General features: G+C 40.9%; 1 protein-coding gene across 1 annotated transcript in view; it reads right to left on the bottom strand.

The window, feature by feature from the left end:
- The window catches only part of syne3 (spectrin repeat containing, nuclear envelope family member 3), a 44,278-nt gene that overhangs the window by 12,734 nt on the left and 14,378 nt on the right, over positions 1–17,166 (bottom strand). Inside the window, exons 7-15 of the mRNA XM_046412390.1 lie at positions 15,598–15,734; positions 12,920–13,094; positions 12,078–12,260; positions 7,960–8,103; positions 7,262–7,396; positions 6,208–6,369; positions 3,178–3,350; positions 1,156–1,825; positions 322–465 (exon numbers count right to left, since the gene is read on the bottom strand). Coding sequence (XP_046268346.1) covers positions 322–465; positions 1,156–1,825; positions 3,178–3,350; positions 6,208–6,369; positions 7,262–7,396; positions 7,960–8,103; positions 12,078–12,260; positions 12,920–13,094; positions 15,598–15,734 — 1,923 coding nt within the window. The remainder of the gene's footprint in view (positions 1–321; positions 466–1,155; positions 1,826–3,177; positions 3,351–6,207; positions 6,370–7,261; positions 7,397–7,959; positions 8,104–12,077; positions 12,261–12,919; positions 13,095–15,597; positions 15,735–17,166) is intronic.

Genomic DNA, 17,166 nt, shown 5'->3' with positions numbered 1-17,166 from the left:
ATATGTAGAGCAGATGATCATAAACAAAATGATGAGCAGTAAATGGGCAACATCATGCAAAAAACTTTCCTCCTTTAATCTATTCAGCAGTAACAAGTCAAGATAAAACTGTAACCAGCTGTCTTCCACAATAACCCAACGGGTGAGGGCGGCAGCCAATCACGGGGCCAACACACAAAGACTCTTAAGGGCAACGTAGAGTAGCCAGTTAAGCTAATGAGCATGTCTTTGGATGAAAGACTCGTCTTTAACAAAAAAAACCCAAACAAATCAAAAAACAAGAAACCCATCGTGAATATTTCAGTGTTAACATGAACTCACCTTGAGGGTTTCCCGCTGAAGCTTGACTTCTTTGGCACTGAGTGTTGTTCCCTTGGTGTTGAGGATCCCCGAGAGCAATTTGTTCTCTTTGGACAGCCAGGCCTCAAACTCCCTCCTCCTGGATATGTACTCTCCTGTGTCTCCCTGTAAAGTCCAAACAACTTGTAAAACTTGTACAAAGCACACAGCATCAACAAGTCAGCAGTCGTTCTGTCATTTCAGAGCATTTGACGGTGGAATGGTTAGCTCATGTGTGGACTGTTAAGAGATCCCTCACTCAGAAAGGCTGGTCGCAGCGGTCACGTGTCACCACACTTGTGTTTCTTTGTTTACCGACTGATACAGTTTCATTTTGAGAGCAATTCTTTTACCAGACTAGTGCAAAATGGGCATGAAGGTGGTAGAGTACATGACGTATGGGAAATAAGTGAGCTGTGGGTCATTACTACTCTTCACACACTCTTTTCATTGACTAAGTAATAAGTTGCCTTGTAGTAAATAGCTAGTTTTGTCTGAATAAACTTAACTGTAAAATTAACTTAACTGAAACTGGTTTTTCCATATTTACAATCAGGGTCGTCAAACAGTCAGCTGGTCTGTATTGTGTGAGCTCAGAGCACAGATTTCATGCTGTAAAGAGCATGGTCACCTGTGGTTTTATTCTGTTCACCTCTGACATGGAAAATAAAGTCCTTCCTGTTGAATTATCAGTACAGACAACGGTGCTGCAATATTCTGGTTTGTTGAGGAAAAGTCAAAGCAGAAGGGAAGCTGACAGAGTAAACCGACTGACAGGAAATATGAACACTTCAGGCAAGCAATGCTCAATGATACCGTTGTGTGTTGCACTGGCGTTGTTGATGGTTGGTTGGCTGGGTCCCTTCTGAACAGCATGAACGCGCCTCCTCCTGGGCTCAGGCCTTCCCCTATCTCCTTGTTGCCTTCTCCAGAGCTCATTCTTCCTTCGTCACCATAGCTGACCTTTGTGGTAAAGGCTGATGCCCCTTTGTCTCTGACCAAGATGCTGCTGTCGCCCCCTGTTGATTTATCACTGTCGGGGCTTCCAAGAGTGATAGAATGTTTGGTGCCCTTCTGGCCTCCTCTGTTGCGTATAGTCCAAGCAGAGGAATCCACTTCGTCTCCTTTGAAGGAGAACCCGCTGTCGTTACCTGTCCTTGCTGGGCCAAGATATTCGTCGTCCTGTCCAGTCAGAGTGAGGTGACCTTCACCATGGCCCTGGTTCCACCCACCCTGCCCTGTCACTACCCCCTCTCCTGCCTCTCCCTCCAGGCTCCCTTCTCTTCCAGCCCAAGAGCCAGCCAAGGCTCCATACATCTGTGCTACTTTGCCTTGTTGGCCTCTCTGGCTCCTGGAACTTCCTGCCCTGGACTGATTGTCCCCAATCCCTGGAATGAGCTCTGTTGTTAGGGATGTGTTGTCTCCAGAGAGGCCTCCAGCTTTCCATGAGCCGGACTCTGTTTGCTCTGTAGAGCTGTTCAGCAGCCTGGGAGGGACAGAAAGAGACGGGACAAGTGTTTTCAGAACTCACCATTCAGTCAGTCTAATTTAATCTAATGCATCACAAACACAATTTCTCTTCCCTCCACCCGTTCTACTCCTGACATAAAACTTTGAGCATCAAAAAACTTGAGGAGGAAGAGTGCTTTACTTTTTTTCCCCCCCTTTATATCAATAGAAATATATTCTGTACCCCAACCACTTATGTCAGTAATTTGATGACTGAACTTGAATGTCCATTCTTGAACTTGAGCTTGAGCTTCATAACAGCCGAGTTACTGGACCTTGTGATGCTTTTCTTTTCTTGGTGGTTACATTAATGGAACAGAAACATTCAATAGAAAAGAGCCTTTGTCATAGACACGGCTTTTGAGGAGCGCTGAAGTACTGATTTAGTGAATATGTAGCATGTTTACATTTCAATAATGTGTCTACTTAACAAAAAAAAAAACACCTGCTTGGCTTGGTAATTATGTAATCCTTAACATGTCTCATGTCACTTATTGTATAGTCTTAAGCTTTTTGTTTTATGATTTACATATAACACCTGACTTTGTTGGTCCCAGTTGGTGATACATTAAAGAGACAAACGTATTGGGAAAGCTACACCTCCACCAACTTTGGTGACATTGCGTTCTAATTGCATGGAAGCTGGTGTGGAGTTGGTCCCTCCTGTTGCAGCTATGGCAACTGGCTTTCTGTGGGATTTTGTTAGTGTTTCTGGCTGTTCATGCAGTGGAGCACTTGTGGGAGTTGGGCACTGCTGTCGGGGGGCCAGGTTCACGGTCTCCGTTCCAGTTTGTGCCGGGGTGTTCGATGGGGCTGAGGTTGGAGTTCTGTGTGGGCCAGTTAGGATCTTCCACACCAAACTCAGCCAGCCATAATAATTTGTGGACCTTTCCTTGTGCACTGGGTCACAGTCATGCTGGGGCAGAGGGGGACCCTGCCCTGGCTATTGCCGCAGGGTTTAAGGCATAGCATTGTCCAAAATGTCTTGGCATGCTGAAGCATCAAGATTTCACTTCACTGGAAACAAGGGGCAAATTAAGGCAAATTCAGCCAAAAGGGAATAAATAAACACTGAAAAAGTACCAGAGAGAGCAACACAGAGGCTGCCATCTATAATACCATCTTGACAAAATGAGTCAATGATCACATTTTTCAAATAACTTTTCTGAATCTTCTGCTGCTGGTGAGCTGCTTTCACTATGCAGTGAGGAGTCAGAGTGACCAGTGAAACTGAGCCAACAGTAGTTTTGTTTCATTTTGCTTCCCGCTGCCAAAAACAAAGCATATGTAATCAAACGAAATAACAATTTTCCTGATTTTTTCAGGTACCTGTGTAGGTTGAGACTCATGCTGTACAGTGCCAACCAGGACTCTCGTAGGCGCTTCATGTCTCGCAGAATATGGACCTGTCCCTCCTCTGAAGTCTTCTTTAAAACCCCCTGTCCCTGAACCTCCATCTGCTGTAGCTGAAGCTCCTTCTCTGGAAACTCTTCCAGTGCCCTCTGAGGAGAGACCAAAAGTCATTGAGGCTTAACGGTCAGACTTTTTTTTTTTTTTTAACTAGTAACAGTCATAACTTATGTCCAACATCAACATCAGAAACGTCCACAAGTTCATTTGTATTCTGAGCTTCATACAATGTGACATAAGCATCATTGCACACATAAATTTTCCCAAACTGACACATGATTATATTTGGTCATTAGTCATTCCACACATACATTCTTTATGTGAGTATCCATTCAAAGAAACCAAAACAGACTGACACCATCTCTCTCTGTACTCCCAGTACTTGATTTTCACCAGCAGATGGCATCACACACATTTGTGTTTGAATTCTGTTCACTATTTAAACCTTTAGGGAAACACTTCCCCAAAATCTCAATCTCTCAATCAAGAGAGAAATTATAAAAGAATAACTACTCAACCTTAAAAGCTCAATAATTGTTACTTTTTTTTGGTACCAATATTTAGCAGCCATTAGCGGAACAGCTGTTCAAAAAATAGTTCTAGTTTGTAACAACCTGGGTCTTAGGTCAAATTGTCTTACAGCTACAACTTGTGATGTTATTATCAATATAAATGATGCCCAAAACTGTGAAAATAAGGTGTAATTAATCAAAACTATCAAGAACCCTTCATTGTTTTGCTTGTTTTTCTCCTCTTTTTTACAGGCTTAAGTACCAATCACTACATGTCAAAGCTAAGCATGAATATATTATTTTCAAAATATTTTATTCTGCTAAGTGATGCCCTTATCTAGTATGTCACTGATGTTACACATATATTCTGAAACATTTTCAATAATGTGTTTATCTATTGTAAAAAAAATGTGTGTTTCCAGTTTGTAGTATGTAAATTTAAACATTCAGAGGACTACTTGATTATTTTAATTCTGTGAGAAATTTGATGATTTTCAGACAACATTTGAATTACGTGGAACTGCTGTTTCAATGACGGATGTTAACTGACGCAGGCCATCAAAGATGCAGCTATCACATATAAGTGCTGTGATTCCGGCAGTGTGCGTCTGTGTCTGTGGGCTCTGGTTAACTGACCTATGGCTATGAGGAAAATGGCACCTTAATATTGCATGAGATGGGTTCAACAGGTTAAATGACATCCTCTGCGTATCATGCAACACATTCATGCTCAGCTGTGACACCGCAGGCCTAGAGGACCAAAAGGTCACGGCTTGCTGGATTCAGCTTTGCAACGCTTGCTGCTGGATAAGAAATAGCCTGAATCTTTATTTATTTATTTTTTTTACACATATCTTCTTGTCTGTGGTAACCGTTTAAAGTATGCAGACACATTGAACTAACAGTATTATTTTGTGGAATTTTTTTTTCCACCTGTTTCCGTTTTAGGCAGATAAGACGGATGTTACCGTCTTCTTCATAAAAACGAATTCTCATGAACTTTTTGCACAAGGTCATATGTGTCTAATAATCATTAAATAGTAAAAGGGTGGAGCTCCTGAACAGTATTAACAGCCACATGAAAAAATGTTCTGTGCTCTGCGAGGTGAAGAATCTCAACCCGTGGTGGTGATGAGACGGTAGGTATAAGTCAGTGTAATAATGAACAGCGCAATTATAGAATCTCCTTGGTATTCTTATTAAAATTCATGACTGGGGCCATCACTTGAGGTCACTGTGAGCTGCCATCAGTTCTTTCACAGAGCTGGATGACTGAACAATACATGTAAATGATAGGAAATCAAGAGTAAGGAAATGGATTTTAATGAACTAATGAGATTATCCATCATGAACCCAGACACCTGAAGGCCTGAATTTCTAGACTATAAGCAGGTAATTAACCATAAAGGCAAACATGCTGACTGTATAAGGAAAGTGAATGTAAAAATGCCTTGTCTCTCTTATGATGAAATAACATTTTAAATCATGTTTGGGTGACTTGCAAAAAAATGACTTAAAATACCATACCAGTGGTTTTGAAGCACAGCATGTACTTTACTGATAACCCATTGGTTTCAGTTCATTGTGAAACAGCAGCAACAGTAACAAGAGTCTACATATTTGCTCAAAATAGCTAATTCATCATAATGAAACACACATTTGCACTGGTTTTCATTCAAAAATGGCTTAATATCTAAATTTTAATAGTGTGTTAAAATGTCAGGGTGATCTGTGAATCCTTTCTGGCAGTGCATTCATGTGCCGAAGGACTGATGACAGCATTGCATTCATAAGCTGTAACGTCTGGACAGTCAACAGAAGCAAAGTCACACACATCCTTTGTACATGAGTGGAGCAGAGGAGAAGGAGATGAACAGTTTCACGTTCCTGGAAATACATCACCATCTCTGGTTATGAAAGCTCACAAATGACTGCACTTCTTTAGGAGACCAAAGAAGGCTAAATTGATGTTCTAAACTCAGAGAAACAACAGAAAGCATCCTGAGAGCTTGTAAGGAGCATGGAGGGTTGGCTCTGCCAGATTACATGCATTGCTTGAAAAAGCATACTAGTTGATGCCAGAAAGCTAATTTAAACACTGGCGCTGACCTCTCTGCTCTATTTTCCAAAAGGGACAAATCTCCATTAATGTGTAAAATGTAGTTAAAGTTAAACTAAACCCTTACATAGATAAACTGTTGTTTGTGAGCACAGGTTTGCTCTTGTGCGCACACACACACACACACACAGTCTTGTTTCCATTACATTTGAGGACATTACATAGACTTGCATTCATTTCCTGGAGGCTTAACCACCACCTAACCATAACAATGAATATTAGTTGCCTAATCCTAACCTTTCACTTTAATGTAACTCTAACCTCAACTTAACCTTAAAGCAAGTCTTCACCCCACTATTGGAATACACACACACACACCTGAGCTTCATGATGGCGGCCTTCTATGCTCCACTCTCCTGAAGGGCTATGGAAGGATTCCAGCTTCTGCTTCATGATCATCAGCCACTTCTCTATGTTCAGCAGACTGTCATGGAAGCTCTCATGGTCTATGATGCTCTCCTCACTTTCATGCACCTTCAACTGCAGACAAAGGGAAAAGATCAGCTGGACAAAGTTCATGCAATGCTTTGGCAAAATCTGCAACAACGAATAACTTTACATTTCAGTATTGTAAGAGATGCCGCACTACCAGTTTTAAAGTTCAGCTGAAGTTAAATATCATCTTCACAAAGACATCACTAGTAATCACTGTTGTTCGTTTTGACTTGCACAGTGATTCAATGAAGAATAACAGATTAGTGTACTCAGTCACTTTTGACAAGTAAAGATTTTTAGTCTGATCAGGGTCCAGTGATTTGCAATTGGTGCCGTGTTGTTCTGTTTAAACCCACCAAAACAACTTAATCAATAATTCCACAGGCAGCATGCTCCAGATGAAATAACAGAGACTGTGACCAAGAAGACAGACAGACAAGACAGACAAGCTTTTTGAAAATCTCATACTCTTTCAACACTTCTATAACACTATATAGACTAAAGTATTGGGATACCTAACCATCACAACAAGAGGAACTTTAATGACTTTGCATTCTAAATATATAAACAGTTTTGCGGCTAAAACAGCTTCCACTCTTGTGGGAAGGCTTTTCCAAAAGATTTTGGAGTGTTTCTGTGGGAAATTTTGTCCATTCACGTAAAAGAGCAATAGTGAATTTAAAGGAGCCAAAACAATGAAGCTGAAGGCTGGAAAACCAAACAATAATCTAAAAGACAATCTGAAGGTCAGAAGAGCTGGGAGGAACTGCAGAGTTGGTGATCAATAACGTGCTGTTTCATCACACACCCCTACTACACATTCATTTGATCCATTGCTAATACAAAAAAATGACTGGTGCAGCTTTAACTATGGGTGGGGGCTTCAACAGATATATAAAAGATGAACAGTAGTCATAAAGAAATGATTCAGAACTACCTTTACTGCCTTGTGCAGATGTTTCCAGTCAGCATAGAGCCTTTCAAACTGAGTCCTGTTGGTCTGACTGGATGAGACCAGAGTCTCCAGTGCTACGATATGGGCTTCACAGTCCTCCAGGTCCTTCTGGATCACCTGAGGACAGTGTCACAGTGAGCCATGGGAAATAACTTAAGAGCACACAAATTTGGTTTTAGTGTAACCCTTCAGTTCAGGCAACGAACTGCATTTATAAGTTAACTACAATTAGAATTACATTCAATGCATTTCAGTTACTGGATACTACAGTATTCTGTATGGTGCTGCCATGCCATCCAACAATGAATAATAAATAAGTATCTGACAACAGAAATAAATGGCTGCCTGAGGGTACAAAAACACATCAGAACACTACAGCATGTTTTAACAAACGACTGTTATGCTAAGTGTACTTGATATGCAGTAAATGTAAATGCAGCAAAATGCAATTTAAAACACATCATTACTCTTGTTGTCAGTAAGAAATTCAACTGCATAATTTGCCCTGTGGTAACCAACTGCAACTTTGGAGAAGATGCATGACAACTGATCTGAATTCATCTGTTTAATCTCCTGGAGGCTAACATGTGACAGTGTACACAGTGCATCTTGTGTTTCAGCAGACAGGACATTTTGGCTGACTCTGGCATGGCCCCGGTCTGAACTGAGATTAAACTCACCCTGAATTGGTCAGACTGGCTTTTTTTAGCCAGGATATCCGGTTGGGGGCCGTCAGCTGCCACCAGCCGGTCCTGGAGACTGGCCAGTTTGGAAAGAATCAGTTCATAGGCATCAACAAAGTCCTTAGTTCTTGAGATTAAGCCCTGAAAATGAGAAATATATTGTTACACAGCAAGTCTGGATTGTATACTGAGTATCTTCTCTTTGGTTTCATCACTTCCATAATGAAATGAGGTCAGCAAAAGAAACTATCCTGCTTTCATCACATCTTTCTAACAAATGTGCATGATGTGTGTAATGAGCCTCTGTGTGCATGTTTCACCTCATGACAAAGACGAATGGAATATGTCAAAACCTAAAGGTATTGTGGTGTTATCTTTAGATTCTACATGCAACTACTGTAATGACTTAAAACTCTGCTGTCAGTCATTTACATTTACATGTACTGTTCACTCCAGGGAATGTACTTCAGGGGAAATATTGACCTCACACTGTAGAGCAAGGGTTGGCTGCTTAAAAACAGGCTCACACAATTAATAATCACACTCATAAGTTTGATTTCATGGTCAAAATCTACTGTAAATTATCTGAATTCAAGATATTTCACAACATTTTTGATTTTGAAAAGGTCAGTCTGAATAGTGAATCATATAGGTATAAAATGCTACTGACATTTGTCAAAGTTACATTACAGAGTTGGCGAGTTGTTAAACTAGGCCAGTGAAACATCTACATATTGAGACAGCTATAAAAATTATTTAAGTGGATTTAGGGTAAGTGAGTAAGTAAATCTTTATTTATATGGCACTTTCTGACATAGAGTCACAAAGCGCCTCATGTAATAAAAGCACATAAAACCATATATCACAATAAATCAAAGAACAAGTAAAATAAAGAGACACAGAAGAATAAATACATTAAAACAACAAATAAACCAATAAAACAATGTTCAATGAGCCAAACACTATCTTTGGAAGGGCGTTCTTACATGGAATGGGAGAGTGTGTTCCAGAGAGTTGGGGCTAGCACAGCATGGGCACGATCAACTTTTCTCTTGAAATTGGAAAGGGGTATGGATAAAAGGCCAAGATTTGATGAACAGAGTGGTCTGAAGTAGAATAAGGTAGCAACAGGTCAGAAATGTAACTAGGGGCAAGGTTATTTAGAGCCTTAAACTTGATCAGTAGGATTTTGTAATTAATTCTAAATTTTATTGGAAGCCAGCTGAGAGATATAGGAACAGGGGTGATGCGGAACATTTCTGATCTACTGGATCAGAGACTTCTTGACCAACAGACCCCAGCATGTTAGGTCAGGCAACATCTGTTCCTCCACCATCACACTCAACACAGGCGTACCACAGGGCTGTGTGCTGAGCCCATTCCTCTACTCCCTCTTCACTCATGACTGTAGGCCTGCACATGGATCCAAATCCATCATCAAATTTGCTGATGACACCACAGTTATCGGCCTCATCAGCAACGACGATGAGACAGCCTACAGCCTAGGGAGGAGGTACAGCACCTGGCCACGTGGTGTGCAGACAATAACCTGCTCCTTAACACCAGCAAGACAAAGGAGCTCATTGTGGACTTCAAGAGGGAGAGAGGAGGCACGCATGCCCCCATACACATCAATGGGATGACGGTTGAACGTGTCTCCAGCTTCAAGTTCCTGGGGACCTACATCTCAGAGAACCTGACCTGGACCACCAAGACCTCCAGCCTTGTGAAGAAGGCTCACCAGCACCTCTTTTTCCTGAGGACACTGAAGAAACACCATCTGTCTTCTGCCATCCTGGTGAACTTTTACCGCTGTGCAATTGAGAGTATCCTGACCAGCTGTGTCACAGTATGGTATGGGAACTGCTCGGTTGCAGACCGCAAGGCGCTACAACGAGTGGTGAAAACCGCCCAACGCATCACAGGGACTCCACTTCCAGCCCTTGAAGACATCCAGAGGAAACGCTGTCTGCGTCGAGCTCGGAGCATCCTCAAGGACTCCTCCCACCCTGCTCGTGGTCTGTTTGCACTCTTGCCGTCTGGCAGGCGCTTCAGGAGCCTCAGGACCAGGACCAGCAGGCTGAGCAACAGCTTCTTCCCCAGGGCTGTCTCCTTACTGAACTCAACCCCTCACCCTACACCACACTCCACTACACCACCCTATCCTAACTGAGCACTACGTACTGAGTGTTGCACTAGTTCCTCTACCTCACTGTTAATATAGTTAGCCTACTGCTTATCGTTGTATACACTATATTGTCCATTGCATTAGTGATTTATAGCTTAATATAACATCTGTAAATATCCATCCATTCATGTTCTATACCGCTTATCCGTCAGGGTCGCGGGGGAGCTGGAGCCTATCCCAGCTGACTACAGGCGAGAGGCGGGGTTCACCCTGGACTGGTCGCCAGTCAATCACAACCAACACACAAAGACAAACAACCACACACTCTCACACTCACACCTAGGGGCAATTTAGAGCAGGCAATTAACCTAATGTGCATGTTTTTGGTATTGTGGGAGGAAGGCGGAGTACCCGGACACACAGGGAGAACATGTAAACTCCACATAGAAGGGCCCAGACCGGGATTCGAACCTGGAACCCTCTTGCTATGAGGCGACAGTGCTAACCACTGCACCACCGTGCCACCCATCTGTAAATATCATTTGTAAATTGTGTTATAGTTTCCGCCTACACTGGATGCACATTAAAGCACATATCCATCTGTATAGTATGTTCATAGTACTTAGAAACCCTGTATATTACGACAACTACTTGTATATCATGTTTATAGTATATCTGTAGCATAGACACCTGTACATACCCTGTACATACTGTAAATTACTGTATACCTGGCACTTACTGCTTATTGCACTTCTGGTTAGATGCCAAACTGCATTTCGTTGCATTGTACTTGTACATATGTAATGACAATAAAGTTGAATCTAATCTAAAAAAAAACAGACGACTTGTTCTTGTTAATAGCTTGGCAGCTGTATTTTGAACCAACTGCAGGCAATTTAGAGCAGTTTGGCTAAGGCATGATCCAATAAATGGATCGACACCAGTGACAAAACTGTCAGGTCCTATTACAAGGTATCGGTTTTATCGTGATTTAGGTAGAGAAAGTTTAGTGACATCCAGTTTTTGATGGTGCGCAGGCAATCATACAGATTGACTGTCCACAATCATAAAGAGTGGACAGTTCATTTCAGTTATTTGGTTTGGCAGTGAAACAGATTTGTGTGTCATCAGCATAGCAGTGATATGACACATTCTGAAAATTGTTGAACTGTTGACCTATCGGGAGCCTGTATAAAGTAAACAGAACAGGTCTCAAAACTGACCCCAGTGGTACCCCACATAACAGAGGAGCAAACAAACAAAACAAAATGGCATGATTGATGTTGTCAAGGGCAGCAGTCAAGTCCAGAAGAATGAGGATGGTATGTTATTCATTTATAATCCAAAGTAGAGTGATTTCAGTGATGTGTTTATGGTAGAATCCAGATTGAAAAGTGCTGAAGATATTATGTGCTTCTATGAACTGCAGAAGTTGATCAGAAATGATTTTTCTAGGATTTTGGCGAACGGGTCTGCAGGGGTGCGTCTTACCAAAAAGGTTGGGAACTACTGAGCTAGGCGATAGATGGCAAATCCATTCTGAAATGCTAGTCCTTCAATCAGGATGTCATTGTCCTGTTCCACATGAAAGCCAACACACGTGAGAGGAACACGGTGAGAAACTGTTGTCCAAGAGTTAACTGTGAGACAAGTCCACCAAAGGCCTATTTAAGGTGAACTAATCCCATACGTCAAAGTGTTTCCTGGTGTTGGGGAGTACTACAACATGAACCTTTTTGTAGGTCCAGAGGGAGCTATGTTAAGTCTAATATGAGGTCACTTGAGTCAGCTTTGGTTGGTGCTGAAGTTAAAGTTTATGATGAATAGAGTGAATTTCTACATGGTGTTTTCCATTCTAACAATTTTAATGGTTTCTACTCAAGTACCTATATACTGCATCACAAATTTAAAATAATTTAAAACCACAGTTCATAGTTGAAATTGAAGCTGTTGTTAAGCCCAGTAAATGACAATAACATTTTGGTACCTGTAGTCTGCTCTTCCTCTGCAGCAGCTGGGTGTGCAACAGCTCCCTGTTCCTGACGGCGGTACTCAGCTCATCCTGCAGGCCATCGGACCTCTCAGGACCGAATACAGAGTCCAGCAAGTCCCCTTTCTGCTGCAGCAGACTGAAACGCTCTTGTAGCTGGACACTGCCCTTCAACAAATGCTAACATAAAGGGCAGAAATGGAGGACATATGAAATCCAACTTTTATTTGGGCAACCCGTGCTCCACACTGATGACCAAAATAAAAGGCTTTCACATATACTTGTTAAAATATTACATTAGTATTACATTAGCGCAATTTTATAATCACACAATATAGTTGCCCACATACACTTTTATAAAGTTCAACTCAAGAAGATATGTCCAGAACACCATACAAAATATTTATAACTATACAGTGCTGCATAGTGATGCAACTCTTACAAAAGCTTTCAGCTCTTTGTACTGGTAGTATGTAAATTTATGAGCTATACCAGTTTCTTTTTCTTTTCTTTGGTGACTCTGATAAACCTATCCAGATCTTATCATCTAACAAGTGACATTGTTTATTATTATTATTGTTTTATGTGATAGTGTGACAGAGTGAGACAGGAAGTTTTGTGTCTGTGTCTAACTGCTAATAGGTGCTGTGCAGCTATTGTAGAGGGGCTTTCTAGAATCATTTCACTGAGAACACCTGCTAGAACAATGAGGAAAGTGAAGCTTCCTATTTAAGATCTTCAAAACTGAAGGAATATGCAGATTCAGGTGATAAAACATCTCTCACATTATATGATACATTGTTATTCTAAAAATATTGATTGAAATGTGTGTGTTTTACCTCTATGTTCTGGACCAACATGGCGATGTGGGAGAAATCAGTAACCTCAGCAGAAGCCTCTAACACCTGAGAGACCATGTGGCTCCACTGGGCGTAGACCAGCAACGGGTCCTGGAGAATGTTTCTCAGCCCTGACTCAGACTCTGAACATAGTCTTGTCGCTCTGCATTTCACACTGCAACATGAACACATAAGACATTTTCAAGCAAAGACAAGGCCACCATTGCTCCACTTCCAGTCAAAATTTTGGACACACATTCTTATTCAGTGGTTGTTCTTTATTTTTATTGTTTTCAATATTGTATATTAATACTGAAGACACTGAAGTTATGACTTCATCTGGAATTATGTTGTCAACAAAAACGTGTTGAATAACCCAGAATATGTTTTATACTTTCAATTCTTCAAAGTATCCACCTCTCAATCAGCCTCCATAGGCAGTCACCTGGAATGGTTTTCCAACAATCCTGAAGGAGTTCCCAGAGGTGTTGAGTACCTGTTGGCTGCTTTTCCTTCATTCTCCGGTCCAACTCATCCCAAACCATCTCAATTGTATTTAGATCAGGTGACAGCAATTCACATTCCATCACTCTCCGTCTTGGACAAATAGCCCTTACATGACCTAGAGCTGTGTTTGGGGTCATTGTCCTGTTGGAAAACAAATGATGGTCCCACTAATTTGGACTTATCAAACCAAAGAACAGTTTTCCTCTGATCTAATTTCCATTCCTTGCGCTTCTTGGCCCAAGCAAGTCTTTTCTCCTTGTTGTTCTTCCAAAGTAATGGCTTCTTTGCCACAATTCGAACATGAGGGCCTGACTCACGTAGTCTCCTCTGAACAGTGGATGTTGAAATGTGAACTGAAACTTAAACTCCGAGAAGAATTTACATGGGCTCTAAGGTGGTGCAAATGCTGTGAGTTGGTGGTTTCTGAGGCTGATAATTCTAATAAACTTATCCTCTGCAGCAGAGGTAGCTCTTGGTCTTGCTTTCCTGGGACGGTCCTCATGAGAGCCAGTTTCATCATAGTGTTTGATGGTTTTGGCAACTGCACTTGGAGACACATTCAAAGCTATTGAGATTTTTCGAATTGACTGACCTTCATTTCTTAAAGTAATGATGGACTGTCGTTTTTCTTCACTTCACTGAGTGTTTCTTGTCTTTGTTACATTAGCTGCAGTAGTACTAATAGGGCTACTGACTCTGTACCCACCCTTCCTCTGCACAAGACAACTGATGGTCAAAAGCACATTATTATTATTTAATAATCTGAATGCCTTCAGTATTAATGTACAATGTTGAAAATAAGAAAAATAAAGAAAAACCACTGAAGGAGAAGGTGTGACCAAACTTTTGACTGGTAGTGTGTTTGGTACATCAATCAAAAACAGGTGCCGTGCTGTGCATTGAGCTGCATCACATCCTGCCTATGCTCTTTGTCACAATTTCAGTGTCTACTGGAAACAAACTGGATAATCTAGTTTTTTGTGTGTATTTTACCAGCATGAATATAAATTTGGAAGTAATGGTGATGGTAACAGATGCTCTTTGGATATACTTGAATAGTTTTAAATGTCAGTATCTTACAGCACAGCTGTTGTCATTAACATATTTTCATTTTGTCTGATGATGTCCTAATCTTATCTTAAATATTTCATCATTCAACAGTGTAGTAGCTTGGTAAAAACGGTTTGTGAACCTAGTATTTATAAGCCACATTCTGTTTGTCTGATGACAGAAACATTCATTTGTAAGTGAGGGCAGCTACGTTGTGAATTTGGCTGCATTAAAACAGACTTAAAATGATCACAACGAGTAGAAGACAGAACACTGCAGGCCGTCTCCTTCCCTTCCTCGCTTTTCTCCACATCTCTCTCTCACAAGTCATACATCCTCATCAAGAATTCACTTTAAGTCAGTGACCAATAAATACAGGCATTTACACCTATCAGCCACAACATCAGAACCACTGGCAGGTGAAGTGAATAAAATTAATCATTTGTTTACAATGCAATGTTCTGTGGGGAAACCTTGGGTTCTGCCAATCATGTGGATGTTCTTTGACACAGACCACCCACCTAAACACTGCAGACCAAACACACCCCCATGGTAAGAAGAAGAAGAAGAAGAAGAAGAAGAAGACCTAAATGACAGAAACCATCTTTGGAAAAAATGTATTTGAATTTTTTGTTTTGGCCCAAGTCCCATCTGCTTTTGGACTTGTACTGAAGCCTCCAACCAAGAGGCAATCAAGATGTTTTGGCTTCACGTTTGAGGAGTCCTCATCTCTATATACAGTCAATGAACCGTTTTTTTTGTTTTTTTTTTCATTTTAAATTACTACTGTTGGTTTATCATCACTGAATACTGTGGCCTGTGCTCCACAGACCTGGAAGTCTCAGAAAACGTATTTCTTGTGCATTTTATTAAATTAAATTTGAAACTACTTATTATATTGCAATTTATTACATTGCACTGCACTGTAGCTGCACTGCAATTTTATTATATTGTTTAATCTGAATTATTCTATTCCTTTTTTTTTTACAATTTCTTTGACCTTCTATTTTTTTTAATTCTAAACCTTTAAAATCCCATTAAACACCAGACATGTATATATATATATATATATATATATATATCTGTTAGTGAACATTCTAAGTACTCTTCATGTCACATACCTCTGATGTTCTTTGACAACAGCCAGGACATCATCAGAAAGGTGTCGTGAATCCTCTGAGAACCTAAAGAGCTCCTTCAGTTGAGCCTTGAGAAGTTCGACTTGGGACTCCTCCCCTGCCAGAGTGTTCCTCACACCCTGCAAAAGACAAATACAGACCACAAGCCAAGTGAGTCGAAGCCACAACAGAAACAAACCAAAGGGTTTGATTTTCTTTACTGTCTAATGTTTAATACTGTTTAATGACAAGTGAATTTCCCCATTGTGGGATCAATAAAGTTCATCTTATCTTAATGTCATGTTCACATCACATCATTCAGACTGTAAGAACAAGTCAGCCATTCATGCACCAAACCTTTTTAATGTTTACATAACAAAACACTTTGATTAGATATTTGGTTAGATTTAGACAACAAAAATTCTTGGTGAAGATTAGGAAACCATCTTGTTACAAAGAGCTTTTTGGAAGAGCGATTTAAAGGCTAACTTGTCCCATGTCAGTGAAAATTCAAAGTACTAAAATATTTCAATTACAACAGGATATATGGGATATAGATAAACTGAAGTTGTTTTCAATTCATTTCACGTCTTAAATTAAAAGGGAAAACAGATTGTGTCACAGTGAGGTGACAGTCTGTCGAGATTGCAGCAAATGACAGACAGATGAGTCCACCACTTCATTTAGCATTCCAGACACACCCTGTAGGAGCAGCTGCACAGGTTCACAGGTACAGAACTAACTGGAAGGTTCTCTTTGAACCGTCTCCTGCTGATTCTGTCCTTTATCACTCACATGTTGCTAACATGTATAAAAATAAAGAAAAACGAAATTCTATAGAGGCAAAGCTTGTCACGTTTAAGTCCCACTTTTCTACCTCTCAGTGGCAAGGAAGTGCTTATAATCCACAGCCTGTAGTGACTTGTCAGACAAAGAAGTGATTGAATCTGGTATGCGTCACAATGTGAGGCACCCAGATAGAACTGATAGTCAGACTGTGACTCTATCACACGTTTCAGAGACACTCAGTGGATCCACTAAAGCGATAAAGCAGCTTCACCGACAGGGCTGCTAGATGTTGTTCCCTCCGTGTCAGGCATGTGAGATAGCCTGTAAAGTATATTGCGATGGAGATAAGGAATCATCACATCAGGGCACGTAGAATGTCACCTCTAAGAGAGGCTAGAGGAGGAATGATGTTTGTGTTTGCCAACAGCCTAGAGGTTGGAGAAGTGGCTTGTGATCGGAGGGGTCGCCGGTTCAACCTTGGACGGGCAGGAAAAATTTGGGTGTGGTGCAGTGATTAATGCGAAAAATACCCCCCTCTCATCCATTAGCTGGCTGATGTGCCCTTGAGCAAGGCACTTAACCCCCAATTTGCTCCCTGGGCGCTTGATAGTGGCAGCCCACTGCTCCTGTGTGTGTTTCACTGCATGTAATTTGCCAGATGTTGCATGTGTGTGTTCAACTAAAGATGGGTCAAATGCAGAAGACAAATTCAGTGTGTGTATGTAAAAATATATATACTGCTAATACAGTGATTCTTAATTCTTAAGTAAGAAGGCATCAAGA

The sequence above is a fragment of the Scatophagus argus genome, chromosome 15 (genome assembly GCF_020382885.2).
Source record: "Scatophagus argus isolate fScaArg1 chromosome 15, fScaArg1.pri, whole genome shotgun sequence".
NCBI classification, from domain to species: domain Eukaryota; kingdom Metazoa; phylum Chordata; class Actinopteri; family Scatophagidae; genus Scatophagus; species Scatophagus argus.
Note: the sequence above shows the minus strand (reverse complement) of the source record. Positions and strands in the feature narration are given on the sequence as shown.